Source organism: Alosa pseudoharengus, unplaced genomic scaffold (assembly GCF_046254945.1).
Source record: "Alosa pseudoharengus isolate Yale_2024_CS ecotype anadromous, Long Island Sound unplaced genomic scaffold, YU_APseudo_1.1 YU_APseudo_1.1_scf_20, whole genome shotgun sequence".
NCBI classification, from domain to species: Eukaryota; Metazoa; Chordata; class Actinopteri; order Clupeiformes; family Clupeidae; genus Alosa; species Alosa pseudoharengus.
The window spans coordinates 5,489,462-5,507,442 of record NW_027468664.1 but is presented as its reverse complement, the minus strand read 5'-3'; the positions used below and the strand labels follow the sequence as shown (position 1 = coordinate 5,507,442).

At 41.7% G+C, this 17,981-nt stretch overlaps 1 protein-coding gene across 1 annotated transcript; it reads right to left on the bottom strand.

Annotated features, from left to right (window-relative positions):
- On the bottom strand, positions 1 to 4,684 carry kcnk1a (potassium channel, subfamily K, member 1a). Its single transcript, XM_076296311.1, has 3 exons — positions 3,974 to 4,684; positions 2,001 to 2,396; positions 1 to 1,557 (listed from the first exon to the last, which is right to left on the bottom strand). The coding sequence occupies exons 1-3, from the start codon at positions 4,326 to 4,328 to the stop codon at positions 1,286 to 1,288; spliced, it is 1,023 nt and encodes a 340-aa protein (XP_076152426.1). The 5' UTR covers positions 4,329 to 4,684; the 3' UTR covers positions 1 to 1,285.
- Positions 4,685 to 17,981: the final 13,297 nt, after the last annotated feature.

The window sequence follows — 17,981 nt, the reverse complement described above, 5'->3', positions numbered from 1 at the left end:
TACATAGCATATTCTGTTTATTTTTTTGTCAAGTGATTTTCTGGACTAACGTCACCAGCATGAGTCTAAGTGACACATTCAATTTTTTGGTTGCAGAAATACAGCTTAAAACAGAACAGAACAAAACAAAAAAAAATATTTTAAATTCTCAGTAAAACATAAATAAAGTACATTTTACTTAGAGCCCTAGGACATGCTCCTTACATGACAAATACATAGAAATAATCTGTCTAAACACAAAATAATATCTGTTTTCCTTCTCAGTGTTAATAATGAGATCAATGATTTGTTTTGATCATAAAGCTATAACGCTACCAGTAGGGAACATAGACACTGTAACAGTAAAACTACTGTACCACTAAGTCGATTTATATGATTTCAGACTAAGAATGTTATATACAGAAAATAAATGAAGGTGCTACACTAAGGACACTATTCAGATATAAAGCACTTTCACTCTACTTGCACAGTTTTTAAGTAGGTCCCTAGACATGTCCCTTACAATCCATTATGGAATGTTGTTGATCTTACAGTACCATCATGCTTCAACCATAGACTGTAAAAAATAGGCTACAACATGATTATTGCCTTCTGTTCATTGGACACCTAATGGCATCACAGTACTAGCAAAATATATCAGTTGTGAACAGTGCCCCCTCCTGGCCATTTGGATGAACAGCAGAGCTGTATCAGTAAAGAATGATGTTCTGTTGGTGTTTTTGGATCTGGTAACCACTTGCATTTGTGTTTTTGTGTTTTTGCACAGAGATTGACAAGAGAAGAGACTGTTTTTGTTAACAATACCATTATTTTTTCAAGTAAGTAATATGTGGTTAGCAATAAGTACACTTGTCCAGTGTTTGTACTGCTCATAAGACACCGAACAGCTGACATGACACCATTTACAGTTTATGGCAACACATTACTGTATGTACAACTATCAGGGACCAGCCCATACATGTTACACTGTAACAAATAAGTTTACAGACTACATTAAAAACCTACTGACAACATCCATGCCTTTTAAGGAATACAGCATTGATTCAAATATACAGTAGTTTATGCAGCAGTGGCATGGCACAACAGTAACTTAAAAAATACACCAGTCTAATGATTACTTATAAAAATAAAAAATAAAAATACTTCACCAATAGCATGCACAACCTAGTAAAGACCCTGGAATACCATCAAGATAGACTATAACACGTATAGACAGTAGATTAAAAATATTTTCAAGTCTAAATTTCTCTGATGACTACAGGTCTGATCAAACAAGGAATTGGTCTCATCTAATTACAATGCTGTCGCTGGGAGTGACTGGTGAAGCTTCAGCCATAGAGGCGTCATCTGTAAAGGGATCTCCCCTATCTTCTGCCACAGGGGTTGTCTGTTCACATACTGTGGTGAAGGACAGATGGTCATGATCCACAATGGTCAACTCGTCCTCCTTCTTCTCCTTCTTCATGTAGAACATTTTCCTCAAGGTTTTCAGATGCTGCAGCTCACAGAAGGTCTCCAGCACTACAAGCATTGCAATCAGGCCCAGGAGCAAATAAGCTGTAAAGGAGACGACAACGGTATGTGTCAAAAGTAGTTTGTCGGATTGTGTGTCGGATTGTTAGTGTATGTGTGTGTGTGTGTGTGTGTTTGTGTGTGTGTGTGAAAGAGAGAGAGAGAGAGAGATGGAGAGTGAGAGATTTTGTTTCAAAGTTGTATACTGCAGGGGGCGGATATGCTAAGTCAGATGATATGAGTATTTCTGCCCACACATCCGCAGCACTTGTCCTTCCACTGCTCTTGCACATTCATAATTATTTGCAGCTTGAGGTTTCTAAATATCTTGTCTCTGTACACACTTAAAGGTACAGTCTGCTATATTGTTATCTCATACACCTTTAGTCAAATTCAGCTAATTGCAACCCACAGTCCTCTGCCTGTCTCTTCGATGTTTGTGCTTAAAAAAAAAAAACGTCTGTATGAGGTGCATTCCCAAACCTCACCTGTGATGCCCACTTTGTAGAGCTGACGGAAGCGCTGGTTGTAGCCCTCCCCCGGGACGTAGTCCCCAAGGCCAATGGTGCTCAGCGAGATGAAGCAGAAGTAGAAGGACTCCAGGAAGTTCCAGTCGTCCTCGAGCGCCGAGAAGATTATGGCAGGAATGAGGAAGAAGCACGAGGCCGTGATCAGGGCCAGCAGAGCTGCGTGAACTCCAGCCACCAGAGGCTTCGACAGCCCCAGCCGCCTGTGCAGGTAGTTAACGGGCCGCCGCGTGACGTAGACCATGATCCTCTGGACCACCGCCGTGAGGAAGAGGAGGGTGAAGGGGATCCCGAGGACAGAGTAGATGATGCAGAAGGCCTTTCCTCCATCGGACAGTGGCACCGAGTGTCCATAGCCTGCAGAGTATGGCACACAAACACACATGCTTATCTGACCGGGAATATTCCTGCTCACAATACGTTATCATTACCAAATATTGACACAAGACAAAGCTATCTGATTTACCTAACCTCTTTGGTTTTCCAGAGTCGCTACACAATGCATTTTGATGTATGTTATTTCATCTAAATTGTGAAATTCTGTGGAACTTAAACCATAATGCAGTAGTATAGATACATTATTTCTCTCTTTTGCCTATTTCTGGGTATTTATTCTCTCCTTCAGTGACAAATCTGATGCATCATAGATGCAATGTATTGAGAATCACCAAATTATATTGTGATAGCATCTTAATTTGAGTTTGTCCCCAAACAACAACCCCATGTACACAGGAGAGTTTATCAGGGTGTATGTTACCCTAAGATAGGCCTATGGCTGGACCTACCTTTGCCAAAATATAATATATACTATTTGGGCTTCTTGCTTGTCATACATTTGTTTATGAGAATGAGGTGGAACATTTACTTTTGAACTGCTGATAAGGGATGACATTGATGAAGTGTCTGTATAGTTCATTGTCAAAGACATGCTACCTATGATTAGTGAAATCCTCTCCTGATCTCTGCCCTACATGGTGTGGATTACATTACGTAAGGCCAAGAGGAATTATAGCAACACTGCCCACAGGTTTAGCCTTCAAACACGCTATACTACACCACACCCTCAGAATCAGATCACTGAAGAGGAGGTGCATGAGAATTTCAGTGTGAATTTTCAGTATGGACAATAGGAAGCCTATGCTTTCTGAAGTTTTATCATGTATTATTATATTATAATACTATTACTATATTTATCATATGTTTTTGTTTTCATCCAAATTAGTCATCAGTCTCAAAATATGATAATAACTTAAAGTTTAAGCTGTATTTATGTTAAATCAGTAGACTATCCTTATTTGTCTCTGAAGCAAACACTATAGACTACTTTCGTTTTGTCAGAATATTTCTGTGGTCTCTTATAGGTTTTAAGATCTCTAATAGGTTTTAAGATGAACACAAAACAGCTACAGTAGTGTATTTTTCTGAGAGGAAAGGCACGAACAGAAATCAACTCTTTGTTATGTGACCTCTGGTGCTATGCAGCTTGGTGTCTCGTTTCACTTGCGCGTTAGGTGAAACCTTTGAGGTGAGACTTGGGTTGGGAGAGGCTATTTTGTTTGTGGATGTACATGTTTTTTGTTTGCCCCAATTAGGTTTTTTAATCTGACATAGGTTTGGTAATTATGTTGTCTACTTTAGGCCTACAAGCAATAGTTGATAGATACAGGTAGACCCTGTTTTCTCCTGAACCAAGTTATTGGGCTAAACATTTCAAGTTACGCACGCATGAACTCCATGGTATTCCCATCAGGTGTATCCCTGGCTGGATTTCCATGTTTCATTAATATGTTGATCAGACTAAATGCCTCGCATTTACAGATAGATAGAGCAGGCCTATACCTTTGATCGTTTTCAAATTATCACCTGAATTTGAACCTGAACTATCAAAAGAGACGTCCATAGAATTAGAGTAAAAAGGTTGTGGCACAGCTTACCTGTGGTGGAGAGAACAGTGCTTGCGAAAAATAGCGAAGAGGTAAAATCCCAGTTCCTGTTTGCGGATGCGTTGTTTAGCACAGACACTCCGTAATTGTTTGCCTCAAGCACTCTCGTAAGAAACTCTTCTAAACGATCGTCAGATAAGCAGGCATTGTCCTGAAGAAACTGCTGTTTGAATGATAGGAGGTCCCTTTTCAGGTCATCCTCATACGGTAATTCCACAGAAGAGAATATTAAAGCTCCGAATATCAGGTATAATACATAGCTCACTACAAGGCACACAAAACACCACGTCGTTTTATTACCTTGTATCAGCCTCATACATGCGCTTCCAGAAAGACACTGAAGCATGTCGTTTTGTTGCGACCGGTAAGCTATCAGGGTGAATTAAAATAAATATTTCTCGGTGGTCAGTGTCGAACACACCTAGAAATGCAATAGAAAAGAGCCTCTGAAAATGAAACTTTTCAACTGCTCGGTTTCCTGCTCGTTGTCCGCCTTTGAAGCAATGATGAGATCAGTGACGTCGCCTGACAAGGATGGTGGCGGCGCGGTGTGAGTTATGACGGCGACAGCTGCAGGCACACCTAAACCTGACTTGTAGACCACTAGGACTATTTTAAGTATGCGACTGATTCAGAAACAAACGGCACAAGTTTTAAGTCATTTTCCCGTCCACAGTTGACGGAGATTGGCCTCAGTTTAGAAACTGTCTTCATGCCCCACCCACTCACACACGTATACACCTGCCTTATCTGTGACGATCTCTCTGGTCAAACAGGTTTTGAAGGTGTGTGTGAAAGGCTGCCAATACATAACAAAGAATGGGAGGTGACCACAAGTGATCAGGGAGGAGGCATATGCACATAACTGGGACATTGCCATTGCTAGGGGATATTCAAACATGGATAAAAAGGCAATGTCATCATCAATATTTACAGCACTTCATTTGTTTGGTAGGCTTTAGCCTGTGCTTGTATGATAGCCGATGTCAGTTGCCAGAAAGTGGTTTCCACCTCTTTTCATAATATGTAAAAGTAAGTTACTTTTTCACACAGACAACAAAACTGAGTGATAGCTTATGTCAGATCTCAAAGTAGCCGATCTTATAGTATAGTATGGTATTAGAATAGTATCTATTTTTATTTTTACTTATTTGCATTAGCCTACTTATTCACTGTAAATGTGTGCTGCTGTCACGTAGGGCAATAGTTAACAAAGGCCTGTCTTCTTTAATTCATTTTCACATTCAGTGAAGATGCCACTGTGTGACTATGCAGTCATGATGTGAAAAGACAGCTCTGTTTCAGATGTAAATTCTGCATGTCTTTTTTAAGGATGAAACTGTCAAACCTCTTGTTCTTGTGTTATAAACACACCCCTCTCCTTGTGTGCTGTCAACGCCTCAGATGAAGACCACATCCCCCTCAATAAGTGGAAAGTTAACTATGACTCATCAGACTTGACTTCTCCTTTTGCATACCAATGATGGCGAAACTCAAGGGCAGTTGGTCAGACAAGGTCATGCTACTACACAACCAACATTGATGCATTCGGAAACTCACTGTATTTCAATGTAGGCCTGCAGTACAAAATGTTTCTTAATCTTTAAACCAAGCCAAGGTGCCCTTAGCCCCCTCACAGATGCTAATATCAATTTCATGGTTTGTAGTATTGATATTTTAAAGCTACACTGTGAGTGGCACCGTGGCACTCCAGGGCGCACACAACACTGATTACTGTTGCATCACTATCTGGTTTAGTGACGGCAGAGGCTCTGCAGCAGAGCGCATCCTGCCTGTGTTGCAGTGTACTGGTCGATGTGCTGAGTCAGACCACTCTGCCCCAAGGCTATGGGGACCTTAGCTGGCTAGCGAGAGGTGGCTCAGAATAGACTTAGGTCTGCTGCTCCGAGCTATTTTTGGCTCATCAGTGGGAAATAGAGACCTGCTGCACAGCTAGGCAGAAAAAAAATCCATTACAACGTTTTTGGTTGTAGTTTCTCTTGAAATGTATGCATTTTGTTTACATTTATTTGTTGTCCTGTATCTTTTATAGTGTCATAAATGTAAATAGTGACAATATTTGAAATTCATATTTTGCAGCCCAGGTTTTTCATACTCCTCCAGTGAAGAACATGTGAAATGTGCACAAACATATGACCCCCCTCTCCAATGAGTTTCAGTGACACAGGTAAGTGTTTGTGTATGGTATGTATGGTATGTATATGGGGAGGGACATGTATATTGCAGAGGCCTGCTGAGCTCAATGGAAGATCCAAATGTGTGTGTGGATATGGAAAGGTTAGGTAAATACAGTATACTTGAATATCCATAAATCTGTTGTCTCAAATCAGAGAGGCAGAGACATCCGTTACATTCCTGTCATTTACAGTGTGATGGGCAAAACTATTGACAAATGACAAATTGTGACAGTAAGACAACACTTAGAAAACGCGCTCTACAAATAGAGGTGCTGATGTGACCATAGAGTGTATGAAGAAGGATGTGCCCCTTTAGAATGAGGTTATTGTTCTGATTTCAGAGCAGGCCTCTCAAGTTGCATGTCATGGTGTGGGGGAGTGGGCCATGAATAGATAGATAGATAGATAGATAGATACTTTATTGATCCCTAGGGGAAATTCAAGGTCACAGTAGCATACAGACAACATACACACACACATTCACTAACAGCAAAAAAAGTAATTAAAAGTATATAATATAAAAAAACACAAGCAATAAGGACTGTAGAAGATAAAGAATATACTAATATACTAAAATACAAATTATACTATTTACTATATATACTATTTACTATATATACTATTATAATAGTCAATTCAGTGCCATTGATAAGATGAGTGAATGAGGTCAAAACATTAGCTGGCCTTCTAATTGCTGCCTCTATTCCTGATTAGACAAGAAGCTGCACACACACACTCAAATGAATAGCTTCAGTCAGAGACTGATGGAATCTATCTATCTATAAAGCAAGAAGCGTCTGTGTGTCTGTCTGTCTGTCTGTCTGTCTGTGTGTCTGTGGCACGCATATCTCGCTGACCGTTTGTCAGACTGATTTCAGACTTGGCAGGTGTCTTGCTATGGGCATGAGTAAGTGCAGTGCCAAATTTGAAGTTGTTTGAATAAGAAATGCAAAAGATATCGTTAAATATATCGGTAAAAGAAGCACATTGGCTTTCGCCCGCTAGCCACTCCCCCTCCCACACACCACTGTACTGTAAGCTACCAGTGAGGATAGAAGCAGGACTTTGGCTAAGCTGGATCAGTGTAAGTTATACGGGTAAAAACTTAACATGTCTGACCTAAACAATAAAGTGAACTCCACGGATTTTGCAACACGCCAAGACACACAGGTATGCAGTGGCTCTTCATTCTTCAAAATGACGTAAAAAATGATGTGCAATAAACGGACACTTCGAATAGCCCAGGCTACTTTGGACTGTCTTTAGACTTTGAATAAGCAAACGACAATTCCAACTGCAAGGTCCTAAATTGAAACGAGCGATGATGGTCCCGATTAAAGAACGTCTCAGAATGCCACACATGCAAAGCATAACCAGCGATAAGCAACGAGTGGCAGAAAGAGTGTGTTGTAGTGCGGCAGATTAGTGAAACCATCGTTCACTTTGTGATACAAGCATCAAACTTGGCACAAATATTCTTTGGGACCCACTTTATCCAAAAAGCACATTAGCCACGCAAAAAATCTAATATGGCCGCCGTTTTCCAAGATGGCCACCATTGAAAGCCATAGACCTCTCCAGAATAAGTCCCGCCTCCTAACTTCCGTATCCATCCAACCTTCGGTCGTCAAATGTCTATGGGAAATAACATGGCGTTTTGAAAGATCGTACCTGTCAAACTCTGTAGGTGACAAAGTAGAAAAAGCTGCTGGGCAGATTGGCCTACACACTTCTGCCATCTAGTTTCCACTGGATTTTTTTTATTTTCGGTGCCGTTTAAGTAGTATAGTCTATAGTATACTACTTAAACGGCACCGACAATCAAAAAATCCAGTGGAAACTATGGCAGAAGTGTGTAGGCCAATCTGCCCACCAGCTTTTTCTACTTCGCTACCTACAGATGTTTTACCGGTATGATATTTCGAAACGCCATGTTATTTCCCATAGACAATCGCCACCAGGAAGTTGGATGGATACGGAAGTTACGGAGGCGGGACTTATTCTGGAGAGGTCTATTATACTTGGTTTTTGACTTGGATTGGGATTGGATAATCACATTTTGATTATCTTGATATTTAAATATAGGTAAAAGGGTCTAGACTTTCCAATTCTACAATAAAATGTCAAAGAATGTGTTAAATTGAAGATAGACGCAATTAATGGAAAAAATAGCACATTTTAGTACTAATTTTAGCATAATTAAATTGTTTTTTGTTAATAAAACATATGTTGGTTCGGTTACTTCAGCAGGGGCATGTGCATGTTCTTTTTTAAGTTTAATATATATAATTTCAATATAATAGTGCAGATTGACAAGAAATTAGCAGGAAAGAGAGACAGGGCTTGATCGGGAAATGATCACGTTCAGTTTAAACTGAACTTCAGAGGGGGCAGGGGGACACAAAGGAGTACACTCAAGACTAATGCTGTAGCATTTACATCTTCCCAGACATTCAGTCTTGACACATTTAGTCAATTGTTGACAGCTCTCAGCAATTGGTGGGAGTGTCATCCACACTACTTCCCAAATGTCACCTTCTTTCCTCAAACCCAGGACATATTCATTTGATATATACTTGCCTGGCCCCAGATACAGACAGCTTAATACCTTGTTGGTGGAATGGCATCATAGGACCTCTGCTTCCGTGCAAACAGGTCAAGTCTTGTTTCAGCAGTGCTGTTCTTGTTGTACATTGCTATTACAAACTTCAAGTGTGCTAAGATCCACATCATCCATTACTGGGGGGTATTGACTGAGCTTCTCAAAGACATTAGACACTTTAGGGCACACTTCTCAGGATTGCCAGGCAGTCCACTTCCCTCTACCGTGAAAGGCTAACACATCACAACCAGTGAGGGCATGGACAAAAAGCATGCCATCTGACAGACTTACCATGACCAAATTCAATCCACAGCTCCTCTAAGCCTGCATCCCATAGAGTCCCAAAAACACTGAGTGCAATAGCAAGAATATCCGTGTCACAGGCCTTAATCAACACAGATTTCTTCTGTTGCGCATGTAGCTTAACTGTGTGTGTGGAACGTTGGTAAACCTCACTCCCCGACGCCGCAAGAGTGCTGCTGGCATGCAAGCTAGTAGCCTGGGCTTTTAGCTCGATTGTCAGCACGCTCGACTCCCAATCCAAGGTGCTGCTGTTTGCGGGTTCGAGTCCGGGCGTGTGCAGGGCTGAATCGCACAGGTTCAACACAATGCAGGTTACACGCAACTGCATGAAGGGCATGCAGAAAGATTCTAGTGTCAGCCTCTTCATGGTTGCAAGGACTTAGGCCTTCCAGGCTGTCAGGTTTATGCAAAGAACATTTTCTTCTTTGGTCACAATCACCACATTGTCTGGACACCAAGTCACAATTAGGTAAGCTAGAAACCCAAAACATTCAGTCTTGTTGTCATTGTCTCGCAGGAAGCTTTTCCAGTTAGGTGGTACTTTGGTTTTTTCAGACACACATTAGGGCTGATGGGTTCTCAGTTATTCCAATGGCACCACCATCACCTTTGACAATTGCATTGGCCTGTTCATGGGCTTGATCAAAAGCCAATCCGGAAAACTGTGGGTCTTGTGGACCACAAAGTTCTCTTGCTGAAATTCATTGGCCAACTGAGGATGTGTTTGTTAAGAGACCAGGTCTCTAAGGTGTATGGAAAGCCATCTAGCATAGTTGACATTATTGTTTGCAAAGAAGAAGGGGATGAGTGCAGACAATGATTGACAATACAAAGTGAAGTGTGCTTCTCTGAAAGACCTGATCAAAGAGAACATCACCAATTGCATTGACATCACAAGCTCCCAGAATTGAAAATGTGGACTCTTCATCTGCCTTTTCTCATACCAGTCATCCCAACTTAAGTATGATCCCAACAAGAAGTATGGCCTTGATCGATATTCGAGAGAGAGAATAAATGATATTCGAGTGAGAAAGAGGATCAACGATATTTGAGAGTGAGCTTCAATAAACGATTTTCGAGTGCAGTATAACTATTTCTGGCCGCCATCTTGGAAACTAGCCTTGAAATAGATTTCTTTCTTTGCACCATTTATTTTGCCATGTTAAAAAACATACAAATTGATGTCATCATGTAAATACGCCCAGCCATTAAAGTTCTACAGCAAAAAACGTTTTTCTTACATTTGATGTGGCGGCCATCTTGAAAAATGGCCGCCATGTTGGATTTTCAGGTGGCTAATGTGCTTTCCTCAAAAAGTAGGTTCTAGTGATTATTCATGCAAATTTTGGTGCTTGTATCACAAAGTGAACGATTGTCCTGGAATATGGACTTAACCTGCCGCACTAATGTCACTTATAGGCCACCAGAGACTGTTTTTGAGTCACACCGTTGCAAATTCCATGATGCATCATTCCACAAAATGGTTTGTTTTCTCTATCATCAAGTTATTCAATAGGCTAAGCATATAGCCTTGACTCAAAGCAGCTGTTAGGATTATGAAATTTTGATTTGTAAAAAATGTCACATGTAGCCATGCTTAAATTCTGCTCACTTCACATTTATTATATTATCTGTAGGCCTATTCATTATTGAATGCTTACCTGGAATTATGTTTTTCCCTATTCTATTTTCAAAGCAGGCCTACCTGCAGGCATTGGGCTACAGGAATAGCATGTTTGAACGGGCACTGCACTAGTATTATTAACACAAGCAAAGTACTGTGACACTTTCTCAATGATTAAAAAGCACCACTAGGGGGAGCTGGACAGCTGCATAATGTACAAGTAATCCAGCTGTATTTCCCCCTGCATACTCAAATTCAGTTTGTGCTCAGACTAGGTTGTTTTGTTTTGTTTTCACATCATTTTGATACACTTATGGAAGTCATGTTGAATATGTGCTGATGGTACATCCACTAAATCTTTATTTTGGTAGTCAGGGAGGGTAGGCGAGGCCTTCTGAATAGGCTGAAATCTATAAATGAATGACCTGTCATATAAATGCGTTGATAGTGATTTAATGATTGCCACAGGCATGTAGATCATATGACTAGCAAGTATTTGAGACAAATTTCATATCATATTGTTGACTGTCCATGAATACTGGTCAGCTATTTGCTTTCTTTTTAAGTACCACTAACTCTTCATACTGAGTGCTGTACTAAAGCCACAGAGCACAGCATCAGTCCTCCTTCAAATGATTGCTTGAGCATTATGACAATCATGATTTTCCATAAAACAACACAAAATACAACTTTATATCAAATGAAGGTTGTGGCTTTTTTCCACGGCTAAGTTCAAAGGTTTGGACATCAAATAAGGACGTCTTTATTCCTAGGGCATCACTATGTATTCCCCTGTCCCCCTGGTCACTGAACAGGATGTTTGAACACCATTCAGACCATGCCTGCCCCACAGCCGGACCAACATCATCACCCACTTAAGCCATGTGTGGAGTGCAGCCTCTCTTCAACTCACTGGAACCTAACAAGGATCAGGCCCCTCTGCTCAGCTCCTGCCAGGATCAGGCCCCTCTGCTCAGCTCCTGCCAGAGTCAACAGTGAGTGGCCGTCGGGGCTGGCTGCTCCGTGCTGCTCTGCTGTGCTCTGCTCTGCTGTGCTGTGCTGTGGGTGGACTGTTTTTATTGGCCCACGGGAACTCCTCGGAGCTTTTCCCAGGTTCCCAGGCTGCCCGGGGCCCGGGCCATGATGGCCGCTGTCCCTCTGCCAGCTGCCGCCACTGCTCTGTCCTCTGTGTGTCATACGGAAGGCTAGTGAGACACACGTCTCTGCAGGGCAGCACGTTCGTTTGTCACGAGTGTGTTTGGTTGGCAAGACGGCCGCTCTGTGTCTATATTTTCAGCTTTTTTTTCTCTCTCTCTTTTTCATTCCCTCTCTCTCTCTCTCTCTCTCTCACTTTCTCATTCCCTCTCTCTCTCTCTCTCTCTTTCTCATTCCCTCTTTCTCTCTCTCTTTCTCATTCCCTCTCTCTCTCTCATTCCCTCTCTCTCTCTTTCTCATTCCCTCTCTCTCTCTCTTTCTCATTCCCTCTCTCTCTCTTTCTCATTCCCTCTCTCTCTCTCTTTCTCATTCCCTCTCTGTGTCTCTTCGCCATGTCATTGATTGTGTCCACATGCAGCACAGTCTCACACAGACATTGCATGTGTTTTTCTCAAGCCCTGAGAAGGAAGAAAGTGGAGTTTCCTGGCCGCTCTTGCCTTCAGTAATGAGCACCGAGGCCTGCTATGCTGAGCCTGACACAGAGCAGTGAGATTAAAAAAGGAAAAGAGAAGAGAAACTCCCATCTGGTCCTAACCGCAGATTCTCTGCCGGACGGAAGCATCTGGAAAAGTCATCCCTGGCCATCGGGTCTACCCCAGAGGGCCACTTATCCTCCGCACAGTCAGCGAGAACCTGGTGTGCTCCACTTTGTGTTCTGGGAACCCCTCAGAGAAAAGACTCCTGCGTTACTTTTCCGGATTTATTTATCGATGATTAGGACCTCTTTCAGGACTCCAGTCACCCCAATGGACAACCTGAGGACCCAACGTTCAGCCATCAGAGGGAGAGATAAAGACAGCTTGTCTCACAGTATTATGAGTCCAGACCCAGCATGATCTGGACCTGTTAAGCCTGTGTAAAGCTTTTACACACTTGTCAGTAGTGGACAGTTATTAAATCCTATAATATTTTGCTGTATGTTTTGATCGACTAGACATCTTTACACAAGAAACAGGTGAAAGTGGAGACTGAAGTATGATTATATATTCACATTGCTGCTAGTTTTGCTGTATGAAAGCACTACCATGATCAATGAAATTAAGTGCAGCTTAATTTTGACATTTGCTAACCCAGTGATTCAGCACACACTCTCACACACACACACATTCAATTGGCATGCATTAGCACACATATGATTGGGTGTAATTGCAATGTGTTGGCCCGCATGCTAACTCCCCTTGCTACTGCTGTTCATCTCCAGTGCTCATTTCTCCCTGGTTTGACATCTTGCATCAATCACTCCCTCGGCCCCTGGACAGCTGACTGACATGTACACATAAACTTAGCAGTTTGTGTTTGAAATGTGGAAAACATCTACGGTGAGCTCACTGCATGGGTCTGTTACGGGAATGCTAATGTCATCCTGATGTCTTCCCAAACACACCGCGGCCATTTTCCTGTGTGTCCCTTCCAGCCTATGAAAATCTTTTATGAAAATCTTTTTTCAGCACGTTCTGTTTGTCTGTTGTCTTGATAAATAAGTGCCATTTGACCCCCTTGCGAGTTCCACTGCCAAATAATTATGTTCTTTATTTCAAGGAAACAACTGCAAGTAGTTTCAACTGCAAGCTGATGGCTAAATGCCCATAGCTTTGCATACAGACCAATAGAATAACACCTTTACACATGAACTAGCACACGTACAGGCAAAGGCTATTTTCCATGTGTTTTAAAGTCTTAATTAGGCCGAGAGAGGTTGTGGAGCGGGCATCTGGTTTTAATTACAAAGCAAAAAAGTCCCCTGCTACTTAAATCACTGTACCTGGAGCCTGGCAGCCGAGCAGTATAAATAGCTGGAACTGTTTTCTTTGAGATGTGGCAAGAAAGCCATGCTTCTTTCAAGTGTAAATATGGAAACAGTGATGAAATTCTGTTTTCTTCAAAGGTGAGGAAGCCAGTCTTTTCGAAAATAAAACAAAAACCTGTGGGTGTATGAAGCACCTGCCCCGTTTTGCACATTTGCTGTGTCCTAAATACTGGAAGCTTGACATATCACAGGATCTCCTCCATCTAACCTCTGCATCAACTCCTACCTCCCACAACAAAGCTGTTTTGACTGGGCTTCAGATCATAGTCCAGCAGTTCAGAGAACCACCCATTCATTACCCGCTCTGTTCTCCCATGCTTTCAGTGTTGCTGTCAAAAAAAAGTATGATTAATGACAGGGCTTAATGAAGGTTAGCCATCATTTTTCCCTGTATTTTGTATATTCTGTATATTCTGAATCCCTTTTGGTGTTTCTGTGTCGGTAGGCACCCCTCCAGTTGGCACAGAGGGTTCACACTGGGTGACTTAAGCTGCAAATCCATCTGGCTGACACATCAGTTGCCATCAGGAAATGTATTTTTAAGACACTGAAAGATCAGAAGATATTGTAATTTGGGGGTTATGATTTAGGGGTTTGTGGAATGCCAGCCTTTCAGCCCTTAGATGGACAGTTCATGATTTTATAGAATGTCAGAATGTAATTTAATTCCTCCCTTAGGCCATATATGGTTTGGGAAGTATTTATTTATGTACTAGTTCAGCTTTTCTGCTCTAAGCTCGTATGCATGGTAAGCTCTTATACTGCAAAATACCTGATTAACACATATTTATCCTTGAAAAATGTCTCAATTTTAAGCATGAATTATCAGTCATATTTTAAATCCATGTGTTAGCAATGGTTTGGCCTGATTTGAGTGCAAATCCTTCACCAGCTGCAGAATGAAACAAAGAAGCAGAGAGACTCTAGTGATGGAGTTTGTGTGCTCCTCCAATGACTGAGGACTGCAGCGAGCCAGCTGCCGTCATGTGGGACGACCCGCGTCATGAACCATGGAAATGGATGAGGGATGTCCTGTTAAGCAGAGTGCCAGTGGGACTCTAAAAGCACCAAGCCCAACATGACCGAGACGTGTGGGCATCAGGATCAGGAGTGAAGTCATGCTTGGCGCTCGACCCCTCACGTCCAATGGCTGGCAGCAGAGAGCTGGTGGCTCCTAGCTGTGGGTTCATCCCTCATCGTCCCCACAGAAATGACTGCAGAGGAAATGACTCTGTGATCAAACTAGAGAAAGAGCGTGCCAAACTTACGTTGCCAAAAAAGCTTTAAACTCATCATTATACTTTAGCCAATCCTTCAACAAAATATGCAATATGTTGCTCTGTTTTAATGACACAAACATGTTTTGGTAGCTTTAGTTTAGAACAAGGTGTCCCTCCCCAGATATTATCCAGAAATGTGTGCCTCCCATTTGAGACAGAATATTCAAAGGACACCTGCAGCAAGATGCAGTATAGTTTAGTGTATTATATTTAGAGTTTTTGCCAATTTATGTCAAAGGCAAATCTTTATTATTATTACAATTACAAGAAGTGATCACCAAATAGTTATAGATTAAAGAGAAGAATCCAGGCTCTGAACCTCCGATTGCCCTTGATGGTGAGCTCATGATGACATGGGCTTGCAAAGAATGCATCGTGTGCTGTGTCTAGTTACACATCTGAACTCTACTGTTTGGAGGCAGGGAGGAGGAAAGTAAAACACAACTGTCCCCTTTCTCTGTATTCAATTTCAGCAAATCAGATGTTTGGTGAACATCCTCTCTTTCCATTCCATGGATCTGCAGATCAGACGATCTGAAGACGGTTGCAAAAATGGAAAACATCTGCACTTCGTGTCTCTCCATCACGAGAAGTCAAAACGTGATTTAAAATAATCAGCATGAACTACATTAGTGTTATATGAAAAACATTTCTAGGGCAACCCAATTCACTATTCAAAAAACAGATGATTTTGCATAGGCCTTTTGTCAATGTGAAAATTATGAATTACTGATGCGAAGCTAAAAATAGGGTGTTAGAAAAGTCAAATAATTTGTATTAGCAATATCCATCCCACCAAAACTGATACCAGTTAATATTCACTTTCTCATTCTCTGCTCACTACCTGAAACAGCAGATACCACACTGATTGGTTTACATCTACTCTCATCTGCTCTTTACAACCATGGATGGCTTCCAGTTGCTGTCATTACTTTTGTAATTAAGTCCAGTGTGGACTGTAATTGGTTGTTCTGATTATAGTTAACAGCGGTTGATGTTTCAGCTTGTCTTTGGCAGCAAGTCAGCCATTTCCCCCCCAGATGCATGTCAGGGTGTCAGATGTGTTGCCTGTCACAGCCACCGATCCCCTCAGCTTCAGCTCCAGAGAGCCACCCATCAGATTGAATTAGCCCTGATTAGCTTCAACTAGCAGGACAAGGCATACGACTGCACTTAGCAAAAAAGAGTAAGCATTAAAACAGGAAATGTGTGCTTGCCAGGATGCCTTGTGTCAGATTCTGTTAGAATGAATTGTTGACCTCTTTAGCCACATGTTGAGATAGCAGGCCCTTATGGCAATATAAGGACTTTTTTACAGTTCCTAGAACTGTGTAGTTAAGAGTAGCCTCTCCAGTTAGTAAGTATAACTGTGTTCTTATAACTGTTGTGTCCGAATGCGGCTAACTTGGAGAGAATGATGTACAAAACTTTAACAGGGACGCCATTTTCACTCCTTTTTCATCAGTGAGTTGACAATGCACAATTAATAGGTCTTATGTGCAAACTGCAAACTGTATACAATCAGGAGCTACAAAACGGTTGCAAGTTACACAACGGCTTCTCTTTAGCGCATCTCTTCCACTGTGTTGAAGAAGAGGATCAGTGAAAAATCTCTGTCTTTGCGCCCTGTCTATTTTTGGATTATAGATTGAATTTAATATCTTGTTTCTGGCTTTGCCTGCTGTTTCCTTATCCTCTCTGAAGGAGACTGGGGCTGACTAGGGTCCAACTCTAAGCTGAGTTGTGGAGGCCAGTTCTCACGGAACATCTCTCCAGTCTCTCCAGTGGGAGCCTGGGTAATTTCCCCTTAATGAAAAGGGAGGCTGCTGAATGATCCTTTTACATCTGCAGAGAACTCTTAAGTGCATTGCTCTTCAGTGCATGGGCCCTGCACTAAAAGCGCACATAAAAGCAGACCTAGCAGCTTTCAAAACATGCATGCGTCTGTGTATTGTGCTGTTGGAACCTGTAAATATCAGGAAAACAGATGCAAAAACCACATTTCAGAAGACAAAGAGTGCCCTCATGAGATGAGGTTCAAAATGCTCTCACTCAAGTGGAATCAAAGTCTTCCCATGTGTGTGTGCTTTAACCAAACCCATGATGTCAGCTGAGTGAATCATGTAAATGCCATTAGGAATAACAATTCTTCAATCAGTACGTACCAGGAAATCTGCTGCTCCAAGGCACACAGAGTATTACCTGATGGCATCATCTTAGAATGAATCGGACTTGTAGTCCAGTCAAAGTCATCATTGCTCGCTGTTGATGTCCGTTAAAGTTTTGTTGCTTAGCACTGTGACGCCCACATTAAGCCTAACTTTTACCCCTGATTAGTCTTTAATGAATGTTTTGTCAGCTGTGAACTCACACACATTCACACACACACGCACACACGCACACACACGCACACACACAAACACACACAAACACACACATGGACACTCTCTCAGACAGAGATTATCGTCACTCTTGATCTCTCTACCAGAGACATTAAATCCTGTGAATTATAACCATATTTTCCAGGTAAAGTTGGTCTGAGTAACTGATTCCTGAGGAGTCCTATAAATTGTTCCAGTGAAATCCAAAGCAGAGCTCTGTCACTGATAAAATGCTAGAATGCGAGTTATAGTTGCTATAGATGCTAAATGTTTTGTTTTAAGGTTGCCACAAGTGTTTCCATTTATCATGTGGATACATAGAGAAAGAAGACTGATATCATTATTTTTCAAACTGTGATTGTTTTTAAATCTCTCTCATTCTGTCAAGTTGAGATTCTTTTACCAAAGTTTAATTCTTGACCTCTTCAACTCATGCTGTGCCAGGTCTGGGAGATCACACAATCTATCTGCACATCATGAGATCTGTCAGACATGCCACACAAGTATGCGCTCTGAGATGAACTTTGGTTTAGAGGCCAATGCCTTGCAGCACCCTTAGCTTTACGGTCATGCTGCTATCTGACAGCCT